General features: G+C 43.2%; 2 protein-coding genes across 7 annotated transcripts in view; one reads left to right on the forward strand and one right to left on the reverse strand.

Moving 5' to 3' along the window:
* The window catches only part of fbn2b (fibrillin 2b), a 65696-nt gene extending 60851 nt beyond the window's left edge, over positions 1-4845 (forward strand). The window contains 9 exon segments of the mRNA XM_034582694.1: positions 585-791; positions 941-1066; positions 1180-1302; positions 1552-1668; positions 1772-1900; positions 2028-2147; positions 2731-2962; positions 3121-3274; positions 3700-4845. Coding sequence (XP_034438585.1) covers positions 585-791; positions 941-1066; positions 1180-1302; positions 1552-1668; positions 1772-1900; positions 2028-2147; positions 2731-2962; positions 3121-3274; positions 3700-4077 — 1586 coding nt within the window. The 3' untranslated portion in view covers positions 4078-4845.
* Positions 4846-5765: 920 nt separating this feature from the next.
* LOC117760021 (cortexin-1-like) lies at positions 5766-22812 on the reverse strand. 6 transcript variants are annotated; one of them, XM_034582689.1, is made up of 3 exons: positions 22666-22812; positions 17980-18349; positions 5766-9292 (listed from the first exon to the last, which is right to left on the reverse strand). In XM_034582689.1, exon 3 carries the CDS (start codon positions 8170-8172, stop codon positions 7792-7794), a length of 381 nt encoding a protein of 126 aa, XP_034438580.1. In that variant the 5' UTR covers positions 8173-9292; positions 17980-18349; positions 22666-22812; the 3' UTR covers positions 5766-7791. The 6 variants fall into 6 exon arrangements, with proteins under 6 accessions (XP_034438580.1, XP_034438579.1, XP_034438582.1 ...); XM_034582688.1 differs by lacking the exon at positions 17980-18349; XM_034582691.1 differs by lacking the exons at positions 17980-18349; positions 22666-22812 and adding an exon at positions 15245-17928.
* Between the last annotated feature and the right edge of the window lie 1765 nt (positions 22813-24577).

Raw genomic sequence — 24577 nt, forward strand, 5'->3', positions numbered from 1 at the left:
ATTCGTGATGTCACAGAGAACTTCTACATTACCCACAATCCTCAGGTGTAATAGCTATGTCTTTGATTCGTGGAGCTCGCTGTTTGGTAATGTTCAATGTGAAAATCATGTCAGTTAGATCGAATGGTTCTGGGTTACGTTTACCACCGAGCAAACATGATTTCCCTTCCCTCTCTAACATGCTGCGTTTGTTTAAAGATGAGGAAACCAGTCCAAATTCAAGAAGAAACACTCCAAGTCATTGGAAAGGGATCATTTGCAGTGGTTAATGGGATACGTAGGTTCCTTCACTCTTAAAATAATTATGAACACAGTCTGGTACCTTTGACTTTTTTCCATTTTCCATTTACTATTTTTTTGCGCCCCCAAAAAAGGTTTTACGGTCACGATTCATCTTGTTGGTGGTCGCACTGGTTCCAGGCGTAAAACTCTTTTATGAGGATTTTCTGAAACATCAATGTAGAGAGCGAATGGGAAATTTACTTCTGGAAGGTCATGAAGGAGAGCCGTTCTAAAAGTGTGTGGCCATAGTTCCGCTCTATGTCTAACTCCAAACACTCATTTGTCTTTTCTTTCCCCTTCAGACAACCGAAAGGGCTTCTGCTACAGTGAGGTTCTGCAGACCATGTGCCAGCAGTCGTCCACCAACAGGAACAGTGTGACCAAGTCTGAGTGCTGCTGCAACACGGGCCGAGGCTGGGGCTCTCAGTGTGAGCTCTGCCCGCTGCCCGGCACTGTACAGTACAAGAGGATGTGTCCACTCGGACCCGGCTACACCACTGATGGAAGAGGTGAGGAGCGCTATAACAGGCCCATGCAGTTTTAACATACAAAGATTATAACAGTTTGGATTTGAGAACACTTCACTGAATTATGTGTTTGTTAGTGTGAGCTCGTGTCTGATCTGGATCGTTGTCTAAAACATTTTCTGTACTTCAAGATATCAACGAGTGCCACGTGATGCCGGATCTGTGTCATAACGGTCAGTGCATCAACACCATCGGCTCCTTCCGCTGTCACTGCAACGTGGGATATAAAGCGGACTTCACTGCGATCTCCTGCATCGGTAAGGCTCCCCTGTTTCCTCTCTCACTTTGGTTTGACACTGGTATCGATTTACAATCATTTTCCACAGCACCTCTGCCCAAATTTCCTAATTTTCTTGGGTGCAAATTTCAGATTTGGACGAGTGCGGTCTGTCCCCAAAGCCCTGCAACTTCCTGTGTAAAAACACAGAAGGCAGCTACCTGTGCTCCTGCCCCAGAGGATACAGCTTACAGCCCGATGGAAAGACCTGCAAAGGTACATGCACTCTGAATTTACTTCTTCGTGTGTATAATGATTAATTTGCTGTTCATGAATAAATAGCACCATAAAGAATATTAAACATATTATTTGAAGATGTTTTTCATAAGACGGAGGCTTATATACTATATTGATAAGTATGATCAATACTTAATCACCAATGCTTTAGTATGTTGCAAATTAAATATTGAGCTCTATGGTTTCATGTATTTATTTAATATGGTGTTTGTGCTTCTTTCTCTCCAGATCTGGATGAATGTTCAACAAAGCAGCATAACTGTCAGTTCCTCTGCGTCAACACCATCGGAGGCTTCACCTGCAAGTGCCCCCCCGGCTTCACCCAGCACCAGACTGCCTGCATCGGTGAGCACGGGACGGGAGTCGATCAGTGCTCCTCTGCAACCAAACAAAAAGGTTTTGTCTTAAGGAGGAAAGTTAATTAAAAAAAGGCCTTTTCTCTTTCCAGACCAGAACGAGTGCTCGGCTCAGAGCAGTGCGTGTGGCAACCGGGCCGCTTGTGTCAACACGCCCGGCAGCTTCAACTGTGAATGCTCTAAAGGTTTCTCCTTGGACACTGCAGGCGTGGAGTGCGAGGGTGAGCAGGTTCATTAACTCTAATGTTGGGTTGGGTGTGGTTCCCGAGAGTACAGCTGAGGGGTTTGTAAGTCTGTTTGCACTTAGTTGTTTAACTGAAAAGTCTTTATTTTGCTTCCCCTCCTCAGATGTGGATGAATGTGGCAGCAACCACCGCTGTCAGCACGGCTGTCAGAACATGCTGGGAGGTTTCCGCTGTGGCTGTCCTCAGGGCTACGTGCAGCACTACCAGTGGAACCAGTGTGTCGGTGAGTAACTCTGACTCTGAGCCTGTGAGATTGTTGTCATGACAATAAGGAACAAATAAGTTTTTACAGTTATGTCCTTTCTATGCAATTGCAACTGCATGATCGTCTCTAGTATTCTATCTGTAGTATACTACCTTGTATACGATGCCCTGTTCATATAAATAGAAATATGGTGGAAATTGGAAATCAATGACTGATTATATTTATTCTTAAACTATTAATTGATTACTCGAAAGTACCTGTTACTTTGAAATGCATCATCATCATCATGAATACCTTTTCCTAATTGATCTCATTTAGTTTGCAAGGAGACAAAGTTCTTTTGTCCATATAAGTTTATTGTCCATATTTGATCACATTGTACACCTGGGTCATACTAAAATAAAATGTGAGGATGGTCATTTCACAAAAACAGTCTGAATAAATGTTTGCTGGAAGAAGAAGAAGTACATAGGAGTTTTTCTTCATGCTAGAGTCTGCCCCATTGACTGATTGTAAAATATGGAGTTGTTTTTCAGATGGGATTTGTCTTCATTTTGCATTTTACCGTCTGACTCTGTACTTTCTTCTCTTTCCGCGGCAGATGAGAACGAGTGTCAGGGAGGAACAGTGTGCGGCTCGGCCTCCTGCTACAACACACTGGGCAGCTTCAAGTGTGTGTGTCCCTCTGGCTTTGACTTTGAGCAGGGCGCCAGCGGATGCCAAGATGTGAATGAATGTTCCACAGGCAGCAACCCCTGTGTCTACGGCTGCTCCAACACCGATGGAGGCTACCAGTGTGGCTGCCCTGGAGGTTTCTTCAGAGCTGGACAGGGGTGAGGGAACAAAGTTTAAGGAATAGTGGTGTCGGTGGACATTTTTCGACTAATCCCTGGTTTTGACAGTGTTTCATGGGCGGGGAGCACTAAATTTGAGATTATATTCACTCCTCATGCTGAACCACACTGACCTCTCTTCCTCTGTCTCCCTCCAGTCACTGTATCACAGGCTCAGGTTTCCAAGGCCAGTTCGGGGAGGGTGAGGAGGACGACAGTTTGTCTCACGAGGCCTGCTACGAGTGTAAGATCAACGGAGGAGGAAAGAACGGACGACACAAGCGCAACACTGATGGAAATGAGCTTAACCAGGTACATGTGCTAAAGATACAATAGTTATTCTTTAAAATGTCTAAAAAGGACCAGACCTGTGTTATAATTTTGTTCACTTATGTACTTGCATTATCCAAATTGTTTCCAACAACAATGTTTCCAGAAAAATCCTTAATTTTATTTAAATTAATGGGACATTTCATTTTGGTCGCCTATTAATTGCGTCATATCAACTTTATATTTATCCACTGGCTTTGCGCGTCTGGGGCAAATGACATATGATGAAGGAAAAATGCTGCTAGTTTGTTTGTATTGGTCACCCTTATTTGATCATGATTATTCATTTCACTCCATAACGTGAATACAACTTTTAATGCATCACCTCTTCCGTGAACATGATTTGCACTTGAGTCAGGGTCAGGAAAGGTCCACCTCTGATCCCTCTGTCTTTGTCCTCGCTTTAGGAGCCAGCAGTGAGCATGGCCAGCGTGGACACCCAGGAATCCATCCCCATGAACCTCTCTCTGGCCTCGCTGGGCAACAAGGATCCTCTGCTCGAGCTCCTGCCCGCCCTGCAGCCTCTGGAGCACCACGTACGCTACGTCATCACCCATGGCAACGCAAACGAACACTTCCGCCTGCTGGAGCGCCGCGACGGAAAGAGCGTGCTCCGACTTGGAAAGAGGCCGCCCCCACGAGGATCCTACCGGCTGGAGATCGCCAGCCTGCCGCTGTTTGGGCCCCGAAGACTACACCAGCTGGAGGAGCAGCATGACAGTGACTACCTACAAGGAGAAATAGGAGACGCCCTGCGCATCAAGCTCCACATCCACCTGCACTGAGCTCAGAGTGTGCCTCGCCCTGGACTGATTCCTAAAGCCTGAGAGTTTTAACCTGCCCCCCCTTTTTTATCCAGTAACTCCTCCTCCCAGCTCCCCCCTGCAGGACCATCCCCACCATCAGTGGGTTAATCAAGGGCTATGAAAAACTGAGTCAATCAGCCCAACTCTACCACCACTTTGTTACTGTTCATGCTATTATATGTTCATGTTTTTTTTACCCTCTAGCGCCCCCTCCACCTCTTCCCGATCTAGCACTCATTCTCCACGGAGAGATCCAGTGGAGGAGATGGCAGAGAGGTGTGTTTGTGCTCGGACCACACGACACAGCAGACAGGTGGCCCACAAGTCCATGAAGCACTTTGAGTAGACGAGCAAAAAAGAAAAGAAAAAGAGGTGCTGAGAGTGGCCAAAACTGTCTTTATGCAGCATGTAGGGTGGTATTTAAATCACTGAGCAGGAGCTAAAGTGACGTCATTTTTGTAAAACTATTATAAAGAATAGAATATTAAGGCTAAAGATCGGGGGTCAGGTGCCATCATGGTGGTCCGAGGACTCTCTCACCTCTCTGTCATCTTGCAAAAAAAATCTAAAAAAAATCACAACACTGGGGAACAAGGATTAACACGTCTGCCCCGCTCAGTATTGTAGTGTGTCATTTAATGTATTTGTGCTGTTTGAAAAATGTTAACACGAAGGACTGCAACATTTACACAGCATTTCAGGTTCTTACGTCCATAGCTGGATGCCACACCCATTTTCAGATGAGAGAGGACAGCGAGCTGCGTTCTGCTCTGTTGTGACTGACTATTGTCCTGCCTGCAGGCAGCGGCAAGCAGGGATCAGCGTGTTGGCGTGTGTGCGTGTGTGTGTGTGTGCGTGCCGTCATGTGTGGTTACCTCAGCACCTCTCACCGAGTGTGGACACCATGCTGTGATGCTGGAGTTAAAACAAAAGAGGGTGCTAGTGTCCCTCAGCATCCATCATGAGCAGGGATTACATCAGTTAGTAGCCTGTAGACTTAAAAGAAGATAGATCAGGACACATTTGTATTTCTCCTTTAAGGGATGTAAGACTTCAGGTGCACTGGTTTTGGACCTGATAGCAGCTTCTTCTCATGAAGTCTTCTTTCCCCCCGTCAGCTCTCAGTCGCTTGTAGCTTCTCTTGAACACAAACGCTGCAGGAGAACGGTGCTTCAGCTGACGACCGGTGCTGGGTGGCTGAACTTGACAATAAGCTGACTTTATCTGACTTCTTTGACTTCACCACGAGCTTGATGTCTGAGGTCTGAGCCTCGTTTACAACACAGTAACGGTCTCACAGGTACATGACATGTCAACATTACCTAAGCTGTAACTAAAGGTAGTGCTTTACAGTGTAAGGGCACGCACAGGTGAACACAAAACCTCACAAATTTAAAAAAAAACAAACACATTCGTCAGGTCATCTTTCATTTCTCACGATTAGTTTTTCTCTCAAAGAGGAAAAAGGTGCTAGATAAGACCATCTCTTACGCTGTGCAACGAAAGTGCAGTCTTGAATCTGGATTGCAAAAGTGACATTTCTTGGTTTTGTTGTTGTCGTTCGTCTGTCTTTTGTATTGTCTCATTGCTGAAAAAAACAATATTATCAAACTTGCTTTTAAAATTAAATTGTATATTTTTAAGTGAAATGTTGACTTATTTTTTTCTTTTCTTTTTTGAAATGTCAAGGCTGCCAAACCAAATACTCACAGTGAAGCCAAGACTGGAGGCCTTTAGTGCTGGTGACTTTGTTTTGTTGAGGGGGGGAAAAAAGACGCAAAACAGCAAATAAGCAAATGGGGCATCACTGACTGAATCGTTTGAAACCACAGGCATCAGTCAAGTCAAAAAAGAAAGAAATTAGAAACACAGACTTTTAAGAGAATTAACATTCCCACAGTCTATTATCGTACACTGTCTGTACAACCTCATCAAAACCATCTCCATGTTGGATGTCTCGTGCTTAAACGCAATTTTTTTTTTCTCTTAACAGTCGAGGTCGCTGCACTGTCCCACAGTCGAGGCGATGTTTATAACTCATAACCATTTTCTAACCTGGGAACCTTTGTATACTTTGTATCTTTATTGTCAGTTTGTAATTTTTCTTTTATTTGCCACTATGTTTTAAAAAAAAAAAAAAGAAAACGGCAGTGTGCTGCGTGTGCTTACTGTATCTCAGCGTCAGTGTCAAACTTGAAACAATGCTGTCGTCATCTGCTTGCATCGAAGTATCGCGTGCTTTTGAAAACAAGGAGCCTGAAGTTTCAGTAGTTGGAATGTTCAGCACAGCCCTGAAACATGTTCATACCAAAGTCTGATACGACAATCATCACGGTCGCACATCTACTACTCCAGGATTAATAAATCAGTCAGCCTTCATGAGATATCTTTTAATATGATCAAGATTTGTGCAAAATAAAAACCAAAGAAACGGAACGGCAGTCTGTAAGATCAGAGTGATTCATATCATATTGTACACTTTTTGTCCAATGACATAAATGGCAATAAAGTATTGTGGGTTATATTTTTAAGACTTGTGTGCCTGAGTTTTTCTTTCCTTTCCTCCTCGTGTTTGTGGCTGACAAATGTGACACATGATGAAGAAGTAGTAATCGTTTTTATTTCATTCTCAACTTCCACACAGTCGATCTATCAGTGGAAATTAAAGAAGAGTAATTGAAGGAGGAATTCTTATCATTTCACCGATTTCAGCACAGCGTATCAAAAACAAAGCAGATAGTCAGAAAAATCTGTAGTTACAAAACACAAAGGAGCAAAGCTACCTGCTTTGCGACTACCTCTGAAAACTCACGGTCTAAGGATCGATATGGTGAGAGGAGAAGGACAGAAAGATAGCAAAAAGGAGACTCTCAAACTTGAGTCAGGAATAGAAAAATAAAGCTTTTTTTCCCCTAAAAGTCGCTGTTTGCTTCATCACCACATTTGGCAGGCCGACTAAGCAAAGGACACAACCAATGAACATAAATTCTACTTGCAGTGTAAGAGATTATATAGTTTCAATATGGCTTCTCAGTTATAGTGACAGTAACACACAAAACATACACGGACAAAGTTTTATGGACACATAAACTACGTGCTCGGGCTCTAAAAAGCATCTGGAGCTCGTCTGGTGCTGCTCGAGGATCAGTGTCCGAAATCATGACACACGTGAGGTTTGTGCTGCAGGATCAGCACGTCGACATATGGAGGCTTTTTAATGGACCGTGGTTCATTTAAAGGGGCGTCTGCTCAAGTGTAAACCGTGTCCTTCCTGCGTGTTCTCACCACAAATGCAGCTTTGAGGTTCGAAACTATGTCGTGATCTGACAAGTCGAATTTGGAAAAACTAGCCCTAAAGGTGATGTCGTTATGTGGCGGCATGTTCGCGTCATACATTAGTTCAGGTTAAGGCAGCTGTGCAGCTTATTATTTCTGGGTTTGGGTGAGAGTTTATCTTGCAGGGTGAGGCTCTGGTTGGACCGATCTTGTTGTGGTAGGATAAGGTACAGCAGCCTCATATTTACACCAGTGCACAGACTGCAGTAACATCAGGTAAACCTACTGCTTATGGAGCATTTTTAATACCCTGCATCGACACCGTCCATCACCATCTCTGAATTAGACTATGCCCTAAAAGATTGTGTCTGTGTACTTTGAAATATTCCCTCTTCTACACCCTGTTGACACACCACCCTACACCAGTGCATAATCAAACTGACCCCTCTCCAGCCCCTCCTTGTGGTCAGTCCAGGATGATGCAGGCATGCGGCTGTATGGGTCAAGCAGGATCCTGAAGCACCTGACCAGCAGGAAGACCAGGAAAAGCATGAGTAGACCTACGAAGGCCAAGGCGGTGCGCTGCTCATTGTCTACCCCGACCAGTGTCAGAGGGGGGCTGCTGCTGCCACCGCCAGGACTGCCGGGGAGGGAGGAGCTGGCCGGGGACAGCAGCAACTCGTAGTCAATGGTGGGCACATCGTTCATCCTCCACGGGACCCGAAGGCAAGGTTTACACACTGACTGGAAGGTTGGTGTGTTGGGAGGAGTTGCAGAGAAGAAAGGGAACGTGCTCATTAGTGGCAGCGCTGCGAGAGAGGCCAAAATGGAGACCTTAATACGAGACTTAATAAAAAAAAGATGCTTTACAGGTTTTATACTGTAGACCCTGTTTGTTGGGTGATGAAGTTAGGTAGCCCAAGTTAGCAGGTTGTCAACAAGTAAGACGACTCCAGTAATAGATGTGTGTGTGTTCTGATCACAGGGGGACGCACATGTTCCTCTGGTGGCCAGTTTATTTAATTAAATCTAGGTCAGTCAGAGTGACATGACCCAGACAGGCCCAGCCTTAATCTGCTCCGACAATGTGACAGACACACATGAATATGCACACAAGCACTTTTCAATTAACATGGACTATTTTTTACCGTCGCACATTTCGGGGAAGCGATTTAATCAAGCTCTGTGGCATCCAGCTTTAGTGGCCCACCCTCGGGCAGGTATAGTTTTTTTTTGTTTTTTATCAGGGCCACGTCAGCTCTCACCTTTCACTCAATGTAGAAAGGACACACTGCCTCGTGCTAATCCAAACACATGTCTGATCGCACTCTCTGAGGGAGTTAATGACGTACAGATGGACTTTTATCACCCAGTTGCATATAGCTGTCTGTGTGTGTGTGTTATGTCACTGAACTGAGAGCCAGAGACAAGTGTTCACGAGGCTATTTAAAGCGTCTGCAGAGGCCGGCAACACCAGGTGTTCATTCGCTTGGCAGTTTGTTTATGGCTAATTAGATCAGGAGGTCAGTGGATCAATAGCCCTGAATATAAAACAGTGCACCACCTTCCCTGGTGGCAACTGCTAAATGCAAAGTTTTTCCTTCAGCCCAGCTCGCTGAAGCATGATAAGTAGGTCAGAGAGCTGTCAGGTGTTGTAATAAGTTACTTTCACTGTTTCCCTTTGGGATGATCTCTTCAGAAAACTGCCTCTCCTGACAAGACAAGCAGCAAGAGGTAGAAAATGACTCAGAAGGTACGTTTTTTTTTCAGTCACAAAGTAAAAGTGGCTTCATGCAGTTCAGTCTTCAGTCCGCTGAATGCAGAATGTGTTCACCGAGCTCATCCAGTTGTGCTGACATCACAGACAGATGTTCCTGGTTGAGACGAAGAATCACTGGCGCTCCCTCTAAACCACGACCTGCAAACATAAGAGCCACCTGGTTAGAAAAGCAGTCAATAGTTGCAATGGCAGCTGTCAAATATCCTTAATCTTTAATTCCTCTTTTACACCAAAATTAGAAGGTATATGGGGGTGTTTTAATTGGTCAAATTTAACATGACAGGTTGTTGACTCCTTTCCCATCACCTTTTCCCCTAGTGCTTCATCTTCAACACCATGAACGCAACCAAAACCGAGGTGCTCTCTCTCGCCAAATAAACACATTCACCCGGGTGTCATGTTTCCATAACTGCCGAACTTGTGTCTACTGCTGAATCATTGGACTGAAAGCCAATTTAATCCATTCCCATTGCAGACAAAAGCCAGATTTTAGTGAGTGCTAGTCCCTACTTGAGCAAAACTTTGTGTTCTTAATCTGCACCCAATGGATTTTATGTTAAAACAGCAAGGGGAAGATATTAACTCTTAATTTATGTCCGTTACAAGCGTGAGGTATCATTTCTTTTTGTCTAAAGAGCTCATCTATCGATCGCTGGTTTAAAGAATCTGTCTGTATGCTGTGTACGTTAAAATACACAGTGGAGAAGAAATCAGCTCACACAGCCTCTCTTACATTTTTAGAGAACTATGAACTTGAGAAAGCTTTGGAAACTTTTACATTTCTTGTGAATCCGTTTGCAACTGTAAATACAGTATCTGTATGTCTATTATACAAAGTTATGTTTTTTAATATCTATGAAATGCAATGTTGTAACCTTAGGGAGGGAGAGGGGGATTTTACGTTATGTTTTGCTTAAATGTATTTCCATGTGTTGAATTAACACTTTATGAAATACATTTAAAAAAAGACAAGCACGGAGAGAACTGTCCAAAAAAACTTCATAATAAAGCTCAAATGCATTTAATTTGTGTTTAAACTTCAGTCAACAGTCTTTCAGAATCAAACTACAGGACTTTTCCATCAGGACTGATGGTTTCTAATGTCGACCATAAGGAGAAGATGAAGTCACCCCTTCCACGTTTCATCATTTGATCTGATTTTATGACCCTCTGCTCAATAAGTGACAGCGACATTAGCCATGTGCAGGGAGAACACTGCACCAGCATCCCCCGGTAATGACACTCAATTAGTCAGCTGATTATGGCGTCATTACAGCCACTTTAGCAATAATGAATGCATCATTATAAACACTGATACCACATTACATCAGCCTCATTTGTCAGTGCAGTGTTACAGTGGACCATTTGTTTACTCGCTGACCCCCTCTGTTTGTTTGTTCACGTGACGGAGGGAGAGACAAAGTGTTGTGGAGCCTCATCAATAATCTAAAATCACACCTCCTGTGGCAAACCGGGTTTCAAATCATCCAGGTAACACGATATGCAAACCATTTCACCTGCTCACCCATCTGAATGCAACAGCGGCTGGGCTAAACAAACATGATATGGAGAGAGAGCCCTGTGTGTTTGTGTGTGGTGGTGAAGAGAAAAACACAAAGGTAAGAGGATGCAAAACAAGGGAGGGGAAAGAGAGATAAATGGAGGAGCCATTAATAGTAAGTGCTTTTAAATTTTCAGGAAGGAGGGATAATGAATAGAGGTGCAGAGATTAATGCAGGTTGAATTTATAATTAGTAATCGTCTGTATGAAGAGAGAACATATATGATGATGCAGGTAAAAAGAAAGACGGACAAGTAAATCAAAATATTGAGATGAAAATAAGATAAAAAAGAAGTAAGGAAGATGGATAGAGGAGGTAAAGATGAATGGATGAAGCAGAGGTCCCTGTGGTAAACAGGCAGCAGTACAGAGGAGAGAGAAGAGGTTTGCTGGCACGAACTGGACCGACTATCCTCTGCATGACCGTGGCAAAATGTCTTTTCAATACTTCCTCTCTCTCTCTCTCTCTCTCTCTCTGTGTCGTGTTCAGTTCAGAGGTTTTCTATCTGCTACTTCATCAGCTAGTGTCTCCGGGGTGCAGCAGACTCAGGCTGGCAGCAGGATGACACACCTGGGAGGTTCCACTCGCACCGTGGATGAATATGCACTTCTGCATGTGTACATACAGACCTGCCCTCTGTGTGTGTGTGTGTGTGTGTGTGTGTGTGTGTGTGTGTGTGTGTGTGTGTGTGTGTGTGTGTGTGTGTGTGTGTGTGTGTGTGTGTGTGTGTGTGTGTGTGTTTCTAGCTCGTCTTTGCCTCTGAGTGATGTGAGTTGCAAAACCCCAAAATAGGTCAGGAACCTTGAAACTGTTTTCAAGGACATTGGTACAACCGACACTGTCAAACATCAGCATCTGCAGACAAAAACTCACAAACTCCGGCTTATTAAGATTAATGTTGTTCATGCCTAACCCTAACCCAAACCTAACCCTAAAACCAAGCCTTAACCCCCAAACAGTCCATTAAAGGGGGTCACAAAGTGAGATCCGACCAAAAGGTCCTCACTTTCCCAAAATGTCCTCACTCCGTAGGTTGTAAACTCAAACTGGTCCTCACAAAGAAGCTGTACAAGAGCACACACACACACACACACACACATTTGTACTTTTAACTTGGTGAAGACACTCATTGGCAAGATGCCTTCCCTTACCATAACCTTAACCATCCAAATTCAATGACTAACCCTAACGCTAACCTAATTCTAACCCTAACCTTAAAGCCAAGTCTTAACCCTCAAACAGCCCATTGAAAAAGTGAGGACCAGTCAAAATGTCCTTACTTTCCAAAAATGTCCTCACTCTGTAGGGTCTATGCTTAGAATGGTCCTCACAAAGATATAAGTACAGGAACACACACACACACTTGTATTTCCCACTGTCACACTGAGGACCAGTACCAAACTCCTCACAACTAATGGTCACTGCACAGGGAAAGCTCTATTGACAGAAGTGAAAGCAATCGTACATATGCAGATAGACCAGTCTAATCCTGTTGAGACTGAACTGCCCACTCTCTCTCTCTCCGTCTCTCTCTGTCTCTCACACACACGCACAAACATACTTGAAACAGAAGTGGGAGCGAGAGCAAAAGCAGAGCAAAAACAACATTGCTGCTGAAACCCACGCACTGGGATAATTTCCATTTTGAATGTGGGATGAGCAGCTAAAAGGCACCAACACAACCTCCTCTTGTGGTCCTGTCTTACCTATAATCATCAAATGGCAGCATAACTGAGACGGGGGACTGACTCAGTGGTCAGGTAGTTCAGTCGTGGGCTCCCAAGATGTGTGCAAGTGTGTGTGTGTGGGTGTGTGTATGTGAATAAGTCATTGGGAGGTAGAGGGAGGACGGACAGAGATTGCTCAGCTTATTTTCCTCCTCGTTAAGTCTCACTCCCACCATCACCCTCCATCAGTCTCACACACTCATGCACACACAGAAACACACTGACACACACACACATACACACACACACACACACAGACATTCTGTCGTCCATCAGCCTTGTCTCGCTCGACTCGCATTGGTTCTCGCCCACTCCATTTCCCCACCAGAACATTTCCTCAACGTACCGACCAGACCCCTGAGATGAAGGGAAGCGAAGCGGACGCTCGTCAGTCTTCATCAAAAAGCCCTTAAGTGGACACCTCTCTCACACATGCACACACACACACACAGAAGTGCAACAGTAGCAGCTCATTCACATGAAAATCATGGCATGGACACACACACACACATAGAAGTAGGCATTACTACATGTAGTTAAGTGTAGCACATACAAATACAGCACATATAGGCTAGAAGAAATGTTCTGATACCATTTTCCCTTCCCGATTCTGACTTGGACTTTGTGTATCAAGTACAGATCTGATACCAGGACATTAAAAAAAAATCAACTAATACAACTTTTTTCAACAGCTATGTGCTACTAGCCCTGAATGGAGGTGATGATAGCTATCATTATTTAATGGTCTGGCTCTGGTTAAACCCTTTGAAAAACAAATACATACAGAGAATGAAAGACATTGAACTTTTATATCTAGTTTGAAAGTCTAAACTGAAAAAGAGGACAATCTAACAATTACTTCCTTCAAGTAGCTCATAACTGAAAGTTTTGCACACGGTACACATCGCCATTTTACTTGAGGGACTTTCCAGCAAAAAATATTGCCAAATTGTTGACATTTTACCTTCTCTTCTGGCTAACGCAAATCTACAGGAAAACTTGTCTTCACTGCTTTAAAAACATTACTTGCCAGTGGCAGGTTTGGAGCGGCGAAGACGTGATTTCCAGAAAAAGAAAATTGCAGTTTTATGTAGGTGGAACTAATAATATGACGTGGTATCTGATCGGTACATAGATTCCCATACTCGCAGATGGCCGACCCAGCATTTTCGGCAGAATCGGAGGCATTTGACCAATGCTGGTATCGGTATACATCTCTACATATAGATGGAGAGATGCACTGAAACACACAGGCACACACTCTGCACCACTGCCCTCTCCTCGTCACACAGTCATCGGTCAAGCCATGTTGACAGAACTCATCAGGGTAAATGAAATGAAGCTGGGAGTAATTTAGTTACCTCTCCGGTGACCAGTCTCACTTTTCCCCCTCTTCTATCCACCTATCGTTATCTCTCACAGGAATCCACACATACACACACCAACACACAATGTACATCTACATCACGTGTTATGGTTTAGAGGCAATTTATAAGAGAAAGAAAATCCCAATGCCAATGCCAGGGCTAAAATACCCACAGTCTCACCGATTTCTCACTAATGCAAGGCTGCACACAATCTTTTCAAAAGGGAGAACCATAGACCCCCACTGTCCTCCAACCACACCCAGCCTCCGCAAGGTTCGGTGCAGAGACAGGCTTGATTTGTCATTATTTATGGCCTGAGTAAAGCCACTCTCTAAAAGTAATTAGACTTCAGAAACAAAGAGAAGGGGAGAAAAGAGCAAGAGAGGGCAAGTGGCAAAAGGGAGAGAGAGAGGGATACAGTTAATGTTCCCAGTCTCAGCCACGGCCTGCTGGGAATTGAATTAACCCTTTTCAATTTGCTCCTTATAAAGATAAAGTGGACCTGAAGCAAATGCAAAGGGTAGCTGCTGCATGAGAGGCACGAGCTCAGGTGGGTATCCCCCTTCCCATCAGAAGTAATAGTGTTTATGAAACAAACATGCAGCTTTCATACAGCACACGTGAGCTGCACACAAACTACCAAACATATCGGCGGATGGTGGGAGGCCACACATTGAAACCATCCATCTCTGAGCCTTATTGATACGTTTGATTTTCTGTTCGTGGTGACTCCTGGGTGTTTATCTGGAATCATTCATCACCTCTGGGAGTTGCCATTTGAAGAGTGTCTGTGGCAAATGAGAACAATGGGGACCGGGTCACCTTGAGCTGTGCACGACAACAAATGTTGTCCAAATAGCAAACCTTATCTTACTTTAACATGTGCCCCTTAACCTGCGGTTCACGAGTGCGCAGCTATCAGCTGAGGGAAACACACACCCGCACGTGTTTGTACGTATGCACGTGAGCAAATATGCAGACCAATACATTACAGGTATTCTTAGCATCCGAGAGAGACAAAGTGTCTGTGGAGTCGTGTCTGTGCAGTCGACCAGCCGGCTCCTTGGATAGCCCCGGTCATAATTAGTCTGGCAGACAGTGAGTAGCTACAATAATGGTGATAAAGTTGGGTAATTAAATATTCTGCTGTACCGACAGAGCCTGCCGTCTGGCCACATACACACTGGCTCGTGCACAAAATGGTGTGTATTTGTATGTGAGCGACAGATATAAAGACACATTGAGAGAGAGAGAGAGCACCCTGTTCTTTTACTGAGCGAACATGCAAATGAGGATGCAGTGCTGCGAGAGTGGCAAACAAACAAGACTGCTGACCTTTTAAAACAAAAAGGTACAGTGACACAACAGGGAGGACAATACGTCTTGTATCGATGCATGCTTCAAGCGCCTGTCCACCATCATGAACACACATACTTCCCCCACTGCTCACTCCTCATCAGCTTGAAGTATGGATCCCTCTGTCAGGCGTTCCTAAAGAGGAAAAAGTGGCCCGCTGCTGTTAGAAAGTGTGGAGAAGCAGCAGGAATGAACAGGGGATGGAGATATTGAGGAAGAAGACAAATGGGAGTTGTGCACAGATGAAGGGGGAAAGAAGCAAAGGGACAAAAACAAGCCCTTTGTGATTCTCAACAGCAGCTGAACAATTCCATCATCCAGTCCTGCAATCTATCACTTTATCACAGGCCCAGATGAACATGCAGTCTATTTTCTCTATCAGCATATTTAGAGTTCTTCAAGGTCACTCCTGCATCAATATTCAAAGTATTCAAGATTCCAGATCAGCATTCATTTTTGTACAAGACGAGCTTTCGGGTTTTAACAAGGCCTGATTTAGATACTGCTGAAATTCTCCCCCTGACAGGGTCACCCGTTCCGAGGCGGACCGAAATAAAACCCATGCAAGATCCGATCGAAAGACATCAGAGGGTGTGGGAGGGGGGGACTCGCTCCTATTTAGTCTCCAATCTGGTTCGTCTTCTCCCCTGGTTGTTTGTGTCACTCTGCCTGACAGCCCCGAAGCACCAGTATGTCTGACTGCCGCTGGGAGAACATTCTATGGGAGTCAATCCTGTGTCCCTGTGCAGAAACTGGATCTTCTGCTAATCATCAAACCTATTAAAATTGTCTACAATATTGGGATGACAGCACGAAACAGTATATGAACACTGAAAACTAATTGGCTGAATTTTGTGAAAGCGAATGAGTTTTTGTACATATTAATTAATTATCTTCCAAATATAGGACTCAGCTAGTCTCTCCCTTACTGCAGGCTCACCTCTCACCAAATTTTGTCATTCATTTCTAATAATGAGCAGTACATAAATACAGCAGGTGGTTTATGGGGACACCTCACTCTAGAGACCTAAAACAAGGACATAATGTGGAAATCTATAGACTCAGAAATGAGATGTGAGTGTTGGTTTTTCTCTGTTCAATAAAGTGGCCATGCCACAGAAAATATTGTCAGCCATAAAAACACAATAAAAAAGACTCCTACCAAATGCATTCTTTCAGAGTGAACCTATTTTCGATTTTTATTATGTCATGAGTCATGATAAATAGGATTTTTCGGGTCATGCAGCCCTTGGGGGCTGACTCAAAGGCGACAGAGTCCTGGAACACATTTTTGCTTCCAGCCGTCTGTACCTCACTGATGCTGGCAGCAAAAGAAACAACCTTTGTCTCCTTTTCACCACCTTAATCAATTCTGTTGTATCTGACCATTACTTCCAAAGATCTCTCACAATACTCACCCTGCCTCCCTTTTTAAAAGTGCCATCCCCACACCTCCATACTTTCTCTAACCACCAGTTAGGTTCAATAAATATCAGCACAATAGTATCCACCTACATCCTATAATTCACAAATCCCAGGCATTAATAGGATAAGTGTGAAAAGAGACGAGACCACGCTTGGCAGCAGGTCACCAGAGAGTGGATATAAGTATGGATGAGTGGGTAATATCATAAATGGATTATTTTGTTTTATTTGAAACAAAAAGGGCAACCATGCACAGAAAGAGGGCATCCAATCAATCCATATAGTTCAACCTTGAAAGACCCCGTGCTGCTGTCACATCAGCTAATGACGCAACACCATGGAAAAACCTGGTGGCAAGGTGCGAGGTGGTCAGATGAAAGATGAGGTAAGAGGAGCAGAAGGGCAGAGAGGAAGTGGAGGCAGAGCCACGATAGAAGCATGGAGGGAAGGTGCAGAGCAGAAATATAATCCCTATGATTTACGCAAGCATTCAGACAGAGCAGAGGTCTGCGACTACCCGGGAAACGTAGACGGCCGGGGGGCATAAATTAGACCAGCTGGGGGTAAGAGCCAGAGACAAAAAGAAAGTCAGGAGGGCGAGAGAAAGAAAAAGAGAGATGAGATTTGGGGAGGATAGAAATAGGAGGTGTATGGCCGGGTAAGGCAATATGGAGATGTCAGCACTCTTAAGTCCGAAAACAGCACTTTTGTTCCATCAGGAAGTTGTTCTGTCACGTCCACTGGGACAGAACAGAGCCTTTGCCAGCCAGTCAACCAGCCCACGATGAAGGCCATATATATATTACATGCCCTGCCCACACAACACTTGCTCAAAGCCAAGGTGGCAGGGCTTTGAGTCAGCATTAAGGGAAGAAAAGGCAGAAACTTTGCTGTAGAGGGTAAAAGAAAATGACCTGAGATGTCATGAGTCAGGATGTAAAACAATGCTTTTCACTCAGCAATACAGAAAAAAGAATTATGCTTACAGCCATGAATGTGAAAACACAATATCAGGGTGCAGTGCTCAGTGAATCTGAAAGAAACAGAGGAGTGTTAAATACTTGACAATGTGCTGATTCAAACAGTGAAGCATAAAGAACTGCTCGGCAGGGAGCTGCTGACTGCTCTGATCCCCGCTGAAATAGAAGCCACCAGTTGATCTATTAAGCACGGATTACACACAAAAGAAAAGTCATCACAGAGACACCGACGTACCACCGGTCCTCACTGAAGTGAAGGAAGTCTGTTCGGCTGATTTGATTACTGAGCTTACAGTGGGGTGCAAGGAGAGGGAAGCTGCAGGGCCCCCGAAAGCCTCACAGACAAAAAAAAAAAGTCAAGGCCAAACACATTTAGGACAAAAAGAAAAGGAGAGCTTATCTGTGCACTTTATTTCATGGTCCATCAGCAGATTTCATTCCAAAGAGTGAATGGGCCTCATCTCTTTCCCTCTTTAGTGTTTCCAGATGAGTTAATAGATTCCTGCTTAGAGCTGCTCTGGGGTCTAAGGGTCTATTTCTTTAGCTGAGATGGAGCAGAGAGACGATTAATCCTGTGCCCAGTGTCAGTTATCAAAGGGCCAATGGATTATGGGGTTGATGAATATTTGTTGAGCGATCTTCAATGGAAATCACAACCGCACGTCTTGGAGTGTCTCTCTTTCTTGTCAAGGATAAAGATCCATGATGACGTCTCCACAGCAGCCGATCGACCTCGAGCTGGGCATCATTTGGGTTGTTTTGGATAACGGTGCCGGTGCTAAATAAATAGGATTAAAATAGTATCAGTGCCTAAAGTTGAAATTCAACATATTTGCTATTAACAGTTTAGCTCAGGCACCAAAATGAGGCACTGAAATCTGTGTTAGGATTTGGTCTGGTAGATAGCGGCCATGTAGGATTTCAGTACACAGTCTCGGTTCCACCATCCTGCTGGTTTTGTGTTGACGCGAGCAGGAGGTGGTTCTTCAAGCGACAGAAAATGGGACGTTTATGACCCCATGTGCCGTGTTGCCACATCATTTAGAGCCAAATTGAATCATGCTTGATATGACATTGTTAATATCTCAGGGGCAATACACTGAAGTACCACAGAAATGTACAGGTGATTTCTTGTCCCATGGTTCCACATGAAAAAGCCATTTCAGAGCTGAACCGTGCCACAGTATGAAATTTCAATTATATGTATCAGAGCGACGCCGCAAAGGCACTTCAGTGACTATACCTCCTCACTCAGCTGCTTTTAAACGTCGCCCGAACAATGTAATAGAACGAGAACCTTGGTGAGCAGCGGAGAGTAAATGATATAAGATATCGAACGTAACCACAGAGATTGTCAGTGACACGGTGAGACAGCTGTGTGCCGGAGAACCTGATTCACTAATGTGCTTCATGTAATACTGTATATCCTGACAGGAGTGTGAGCACGGCTTTGTTGCTCAACCCACCGGGGTTTTCTCTTTCCTGCACAACTCTCCTCTCATTACAGGTCATTACATGATTACACTGACAGCTTCCTGCCGATCAGCATCAGCAGAGCGCGCTGTGTATTTATCAGAAGTGGTAAACTGAGAGTGGTCAATAAGGCAAAGTAGTCCCAGAGTATTGTATGTTCTCATTTTCATGACTATTGAGGTTAGCCCCTTATATGTTCGTTAGCTCCTTAACAAACATCAAGTTTCCCTCACCGTGAGTATTTTTGGAATGAAATATTTTCGATTTTTATTGTAATTTAGCCTGACATATGAAATCTGAATCACAAGCTCTGTTGTTTGCAATGGTTTGACCCAATAGTTGGCCACTAGTTTAATAGTGCTTCATTCATCAGGCCAAAATAAAGGCAAAAAAATACAAATTAAATATATTTGCTGCTGTGTTGAATAAATAAAACAATGTAAATGAGAGCATTCATCTGTTTGAAGGTGCTTAATCTAAGTTTCGATATTCATAGGAAGATATGTTTGTGGTTTTGGTACCAAAAGGGATCCTAGTATAGTTTTATATTTGAGCTCAAGATCGAGGCTTTTGTGTCCATTTTATTCGCCTCTATTCTGATAAACAAATTTTCAGAATAAATAAGCTTAAGCTACTGGTTCATACAAACACAGAAAACCAGGGATTCTGCAGTATTTTCTGACATTTTGTCTGCAAGCTCAGCAGCTGCACGACCACTTCGTGTTGTTAATAAAGTTAAAACAACAACATCAGATAAAGTTGATTGACGGGTCTGGGTCAGGGCTGAGGGCGGTGACTGTGTAGCTGTGACATACAGAAGTCCTGACGGTCCATTTTAAGGCACAGCTTCTGGGCGCTTTTCTCCTTGAGTGTTTTGATACTTCCACAGCATTGAAATAGTACATAGTGCTGCTGTATAAACAAAAAAACACATCTCTCTTTCTACAATATGGGACCTTAAAGCTGAGAGTGTTCAGCTGCTCTTTCACTTTGGGTTTCCTTTACATTATTATCTGAACGCTCAGGCTGCTTTTTTGCGCTGTCCTCTTGACCTCCATCAGATTCAAGATAAGAAAAAACTCTGACTCCTCATTACCATCAACAAGACAGTTAATTATTCAGCAGTTGTCACTGTAACGTGAGACAATACAGATTGAGGAGTCCGGCAAGGCAGTGGTGCATCCAACGCCTGGCACAGATTTCAGAGCTCTGTGTTGGGTAAACGATACGGAGCAGCACAGACCTGAACCTGCACCTCTATTCAGAAACTGGATCAAATTACACAAAACTGATGAGAGTCAAAGATTCAGATCAATGAACTGACGACACAGCGCTTACAGAGTTTGCGAATTTGAACGAGCAAATGAAATTCAAAGGACATTATGGGGGGAAATTAGATTCTTACTCTGAGTGACAGTTCTAAATTAAATTCAGTTGCGTACTGCTAGCTGTTCAGGATGTATGCATCTGACCCACCCTGATGAGCTGTGAGGCGCTCAGGGGGGGAAAAAAACACCTCTCAGCATCTCAGCATGGTAATTCAGTGCACTTTTACTGAAGTGATTATTTCTTGTTACACAGATACTGCAGAGCTCAAGACTAATGCCATAGAAACACGTTGATACAAAATATGTTTTGGACCAACAGAGGTCTCTTTCTTAAGACCCTTATGGGATGGAAGAGATTTTACATGCAGTTTATAGCCCTGCCAAGGAGGTTATGTTTTCAGCCCTGTTCGTTTCTTGGTTTGTGCGTTTGTTTGTTTGTGTGTAAGCAAGATTACAAAAAAACTCAACGTATTTCCATGAAAATTTTGGTGCAGATTTTTTTTTACCTTCTTTAACATTGCGAGAAAAAACATTTTCGCTGATTTCCCAGAGAATATTTCATGTATCTTGTTAAAAAAAAACAAATCAGGCACATTTAGGGAAGCGATATTTATGAGTGTGTGAAAATTGGTGCAGCTTGATTGAATTTAAAGAGAGTGTTGGGTTTGCCTGAATTCTGACTAGTGACAACAACGCAGCACATCTTCACATGCCATCAAGAAAGTTGCTATTAATCAAAACAAGGAGCGAACAATATGGGCACATACTTTCTTATTAGTCATTGAATTGAAACACCAACTGGCTGCTAACGTTACCTGCTGGCTAACTTTACAGGCACTACACTGGGAGTAAGAGGTTCTATTAGCTCAAGCAAACATTTATACGATTTCAGTGTATCAATGTGCAGTTTTTTATTTTTTTTAATCATCTAAGCCTTAAACACTGAGGACACACAGAATGTACGAGGATAGTAGGGATGTCCGTGATATCTAACCCTTACCCAAGCACCATGGTTAATCCATGAAACATCAAATAAAACAAGAATCAATCTCTGTCCTTTGCATTTCTCAGGAAACATCCTATCAACTTGGCCGGTAAATCACTAAGGAAGTAAAATTGGTTTATAATTTGGAACAAATTGGACACGAGACACGTTTAAGATCAATAAACTTTGAATAAACTAGAAATCTGCTCAGCTCTGCAGCAGCCGGGCGGCGTCTCATGCATGTCATACGCACAGCTGCGATCAGAGCTGTACAGCAGTCGGAGAAAAGTAACTGTACATGTCGTTGTCTAAAAACGACATAAACATAAAACTGTATTGCAAAGTTCATCCTGAAAGCATTTACAAGTAGTGAAAGCAGCATTACAAATCTTTACAGATAACTTTACTAAATTTATTTAAACCTATTTCTTTCAAATAAGCAAAATACATAAAATTATCTCTTTCCTCCACATTGTAATTGTGTTTTTATTATGCTATGATTGACTTTAGATGATCACAAAGTAAAGACACAACATTTTGATTGAGGAAGGGTTACATTCTCTTCTGGAAGGTTAAAATTGTTTTTATGAGCAGTCCAAGGATGGTATACTCTGGAGCTGCATTGTCATAATTTATTTGGTCAGTTGTGTGCTAACCTGGTGCTTTTGGGATATTAAATATATAAAAATAAGAAGGTTTGGTTAAAAAGCTACACCGTCATTTTATTCTCTGCTTTTGATCCCATATTATTCGCTAAATTATTGCATTAGTCAGAAGATATAAATGACCGTGATATATATAATACTATAATATTTTGCTGGAAATAGCACAAGAGGAATAGTTGATATGGCAACAATCTAATTGTTGTAGTCATTTTGTCTTGTCTTGGGTGTTTGCTCTGACATTTTCATCTTTATGTGTTCCTCAACAATCCAACATCTCTAGCATTTGTCTTGTTTATTTCCAAACCTACAGAAGCATTTACTGCAGCTTGTTGGCAGTACGACTCTTGTGATCAGCTAATAGAGGTTTGGCACATTAGACTGGGCAGTAAGAGAATAGAGCATCTGTACTGAGAGGACAACTTCCAAAGTTTGACATCACGAAAAGAACAGGAATTAATGACGCAGTCCGAAACTTTTCAATACACTTAAATGCAAATAAAGGACATGCAAGACATAGTGTACAATATTTCACCCACATAAACACTTGTCCAGTACAGATGACTAACTTAAACTGGGCAGATTTGTATATTGCATGCACTATAAGCAATGTGTTTGCAAACAGAAATAAGAAAATTCTACAAACCTGACTCCTCGTAGCCTGGTCCTTGTGAGTGTTGAGCACGAACAGCTGCAGACTCAAACTTTGGGATGCTCTCGGCTCTTTGTCCCTCTCTCCTCCAGCTCTAGGTTCTCTGTTCCTCCTGTTCCTCCTGCTGCTGCTGCTGCTGCTGCTGCTGCTGATGCTCAGTGTGGCTTCAGCCGGAGACACAACGGGAAACAGGCAGAGGCTCTCAAAGCTCCCCACCCACTCCGGCCTCCTCCAGAGCACACAGCCAATCACAAAGGCAGCCTCATCCCAATGATAAATAATCGATGCATAGCACAACTACCTACAGTCACACCTGCACTGGACCACATGTGTGCTGATGGGAAACAATATGAAATTATGCAGGATTTGAAACAAATATTTGCACAATTAACTTGCAGTAAGAAGATTACCAGCCTGTGAACACAATCAGGTTCACCTTAGGGTGCCATTAACTAACAAATAATTGACCTATTACATAATTTTGCACTTTAAGAGCCACTTGCATGTCTTTGTTTTATTTCTCTAAACCCACAGACTTTGATAAAATCCCAAAACACCAAATGTAAAATACCTGTAGTTTGAGGGAAATGAAAAAGAAAATAAATGAATATTAATAATGAGCACCTATTTAATATGCGACTCTTTCACACAGTGTAGTGCAGAACTAGCCAAACTCCCCACGCTGTCTATTCTCCTCTTCAACCGATTTGTTCTTGAGAGCAGCTTGTTCCATCTCTTCCTTTCCATTAAATAAAAATAACACAAACCAGTGCACCTCAAAACTACTGTTGTATGACTAATTAATACAAACAGATGCAGAGTATAAATAAGACTATAAATTGACTGAGGTGTGAGTGTAAATGATTGTTGGTCTCTACATCCTCTGATACGTCAAGGGTGTATCCCAGTCCAATATCTGCTGGGACTGGCTCCAGCTCCATGATCCTCAAAGGATGAGCAGTATAGAAAATGGATGGACAGAGGGATAAACGGGCAAAAGTTTAAAAAGCATATTTATTAATTTCAAAAGCAAATGTTGCAAAAGAATTTCAAATCAGTTTAAAGCCACATGAATTAACATGTATTTGAAAGTTTCTACTTTCAGGTAAACGCAACAAGCGCAGGTCAATCCAAACTCAGTGTTCCACAGGAAGTGACCTCGCACCTCAATTGAAAAAAAACAAACTCAAAAGTCTCAATCTAAATTGTCAATTTTATTCCAGATTCTCTTCACCATATTGTTCCCCTCCATCTATTCATATTGCCCCTAGTTTCATTCTGTCCCAAGTATGCACCTCTTCCCTTTCTTCCACCATTTCTAGTCCTGCGCATAATCCACCCTGCTCTCCTCATCCTCCTCTTCCCTCTCATTCGGTCAGAGGTTTCCACGAGGGAGGAAGTGGTGACATCCGTGCCATCTGCTGCATCTCACTGCCAGGTGCTGCTGTTGCCAGTCCCCTCACCTGGGCCCCCATGGTCAGGGCACAAGTGTTGTGGCATGTGGGAGAAGGGAGCAAGAAAGCAGCGGCAGACGGGTCCAGTGTAGTAAGGGGCCTTAATTAGATTTACTAGTGTGGTTCTTTTGGTCCTCAGAGACTCATCTTCACAGTACTTATATAATTGGTGGGGGAATTGGTCAGTCTGCTTCTCAGAACTTTTTTTATCCAGGAGCTTATTTGATGCTCCATTCGGAAATATTTGATTAACACATGTGCTCTTGGGGTGGCTGTGTCTGAGGGGGTAGAGCGGTCATCCCCTAACCAGACGGTCAGAGGTTCAATCCCAGTCTTCCCTATCTGCATGTCGAAGTATCCTTGGGCAAGATACCGAACCCCGAATTGCCCCTAAAGGAAAAAAATGCATGCATGAGTTAGTGCCATGAAACCACTTTAAACCAAAATACAGA

The sequence above is a fragment of the Hippoglossus hippoglossus genome, chromosome 4 (assembly GCF_009819705.1).
Source record: "Hippoglossus hippoglossus isolate fHipHip1 chromosome 4, fHipHip1.pri, whole genome shotgun sequence".
NCBI classification, from domain to species: Eukaryota; Metazoa; Chordata; class Actinopteri; order Pleuronectiformes; family Pleuronectidae; genus Hippoglossus; species Hippoglossus hippoglossus.

Excerpts from the sequence above, each read along its gene's own strand:
- LOC117760021 (XM_034582688.1), bottom strand. The coding sequence starts at position 8,172 with ATGAGCACGTTCCCTTTCTTCTCTGCAACTCCTCCCAACACACCAACC.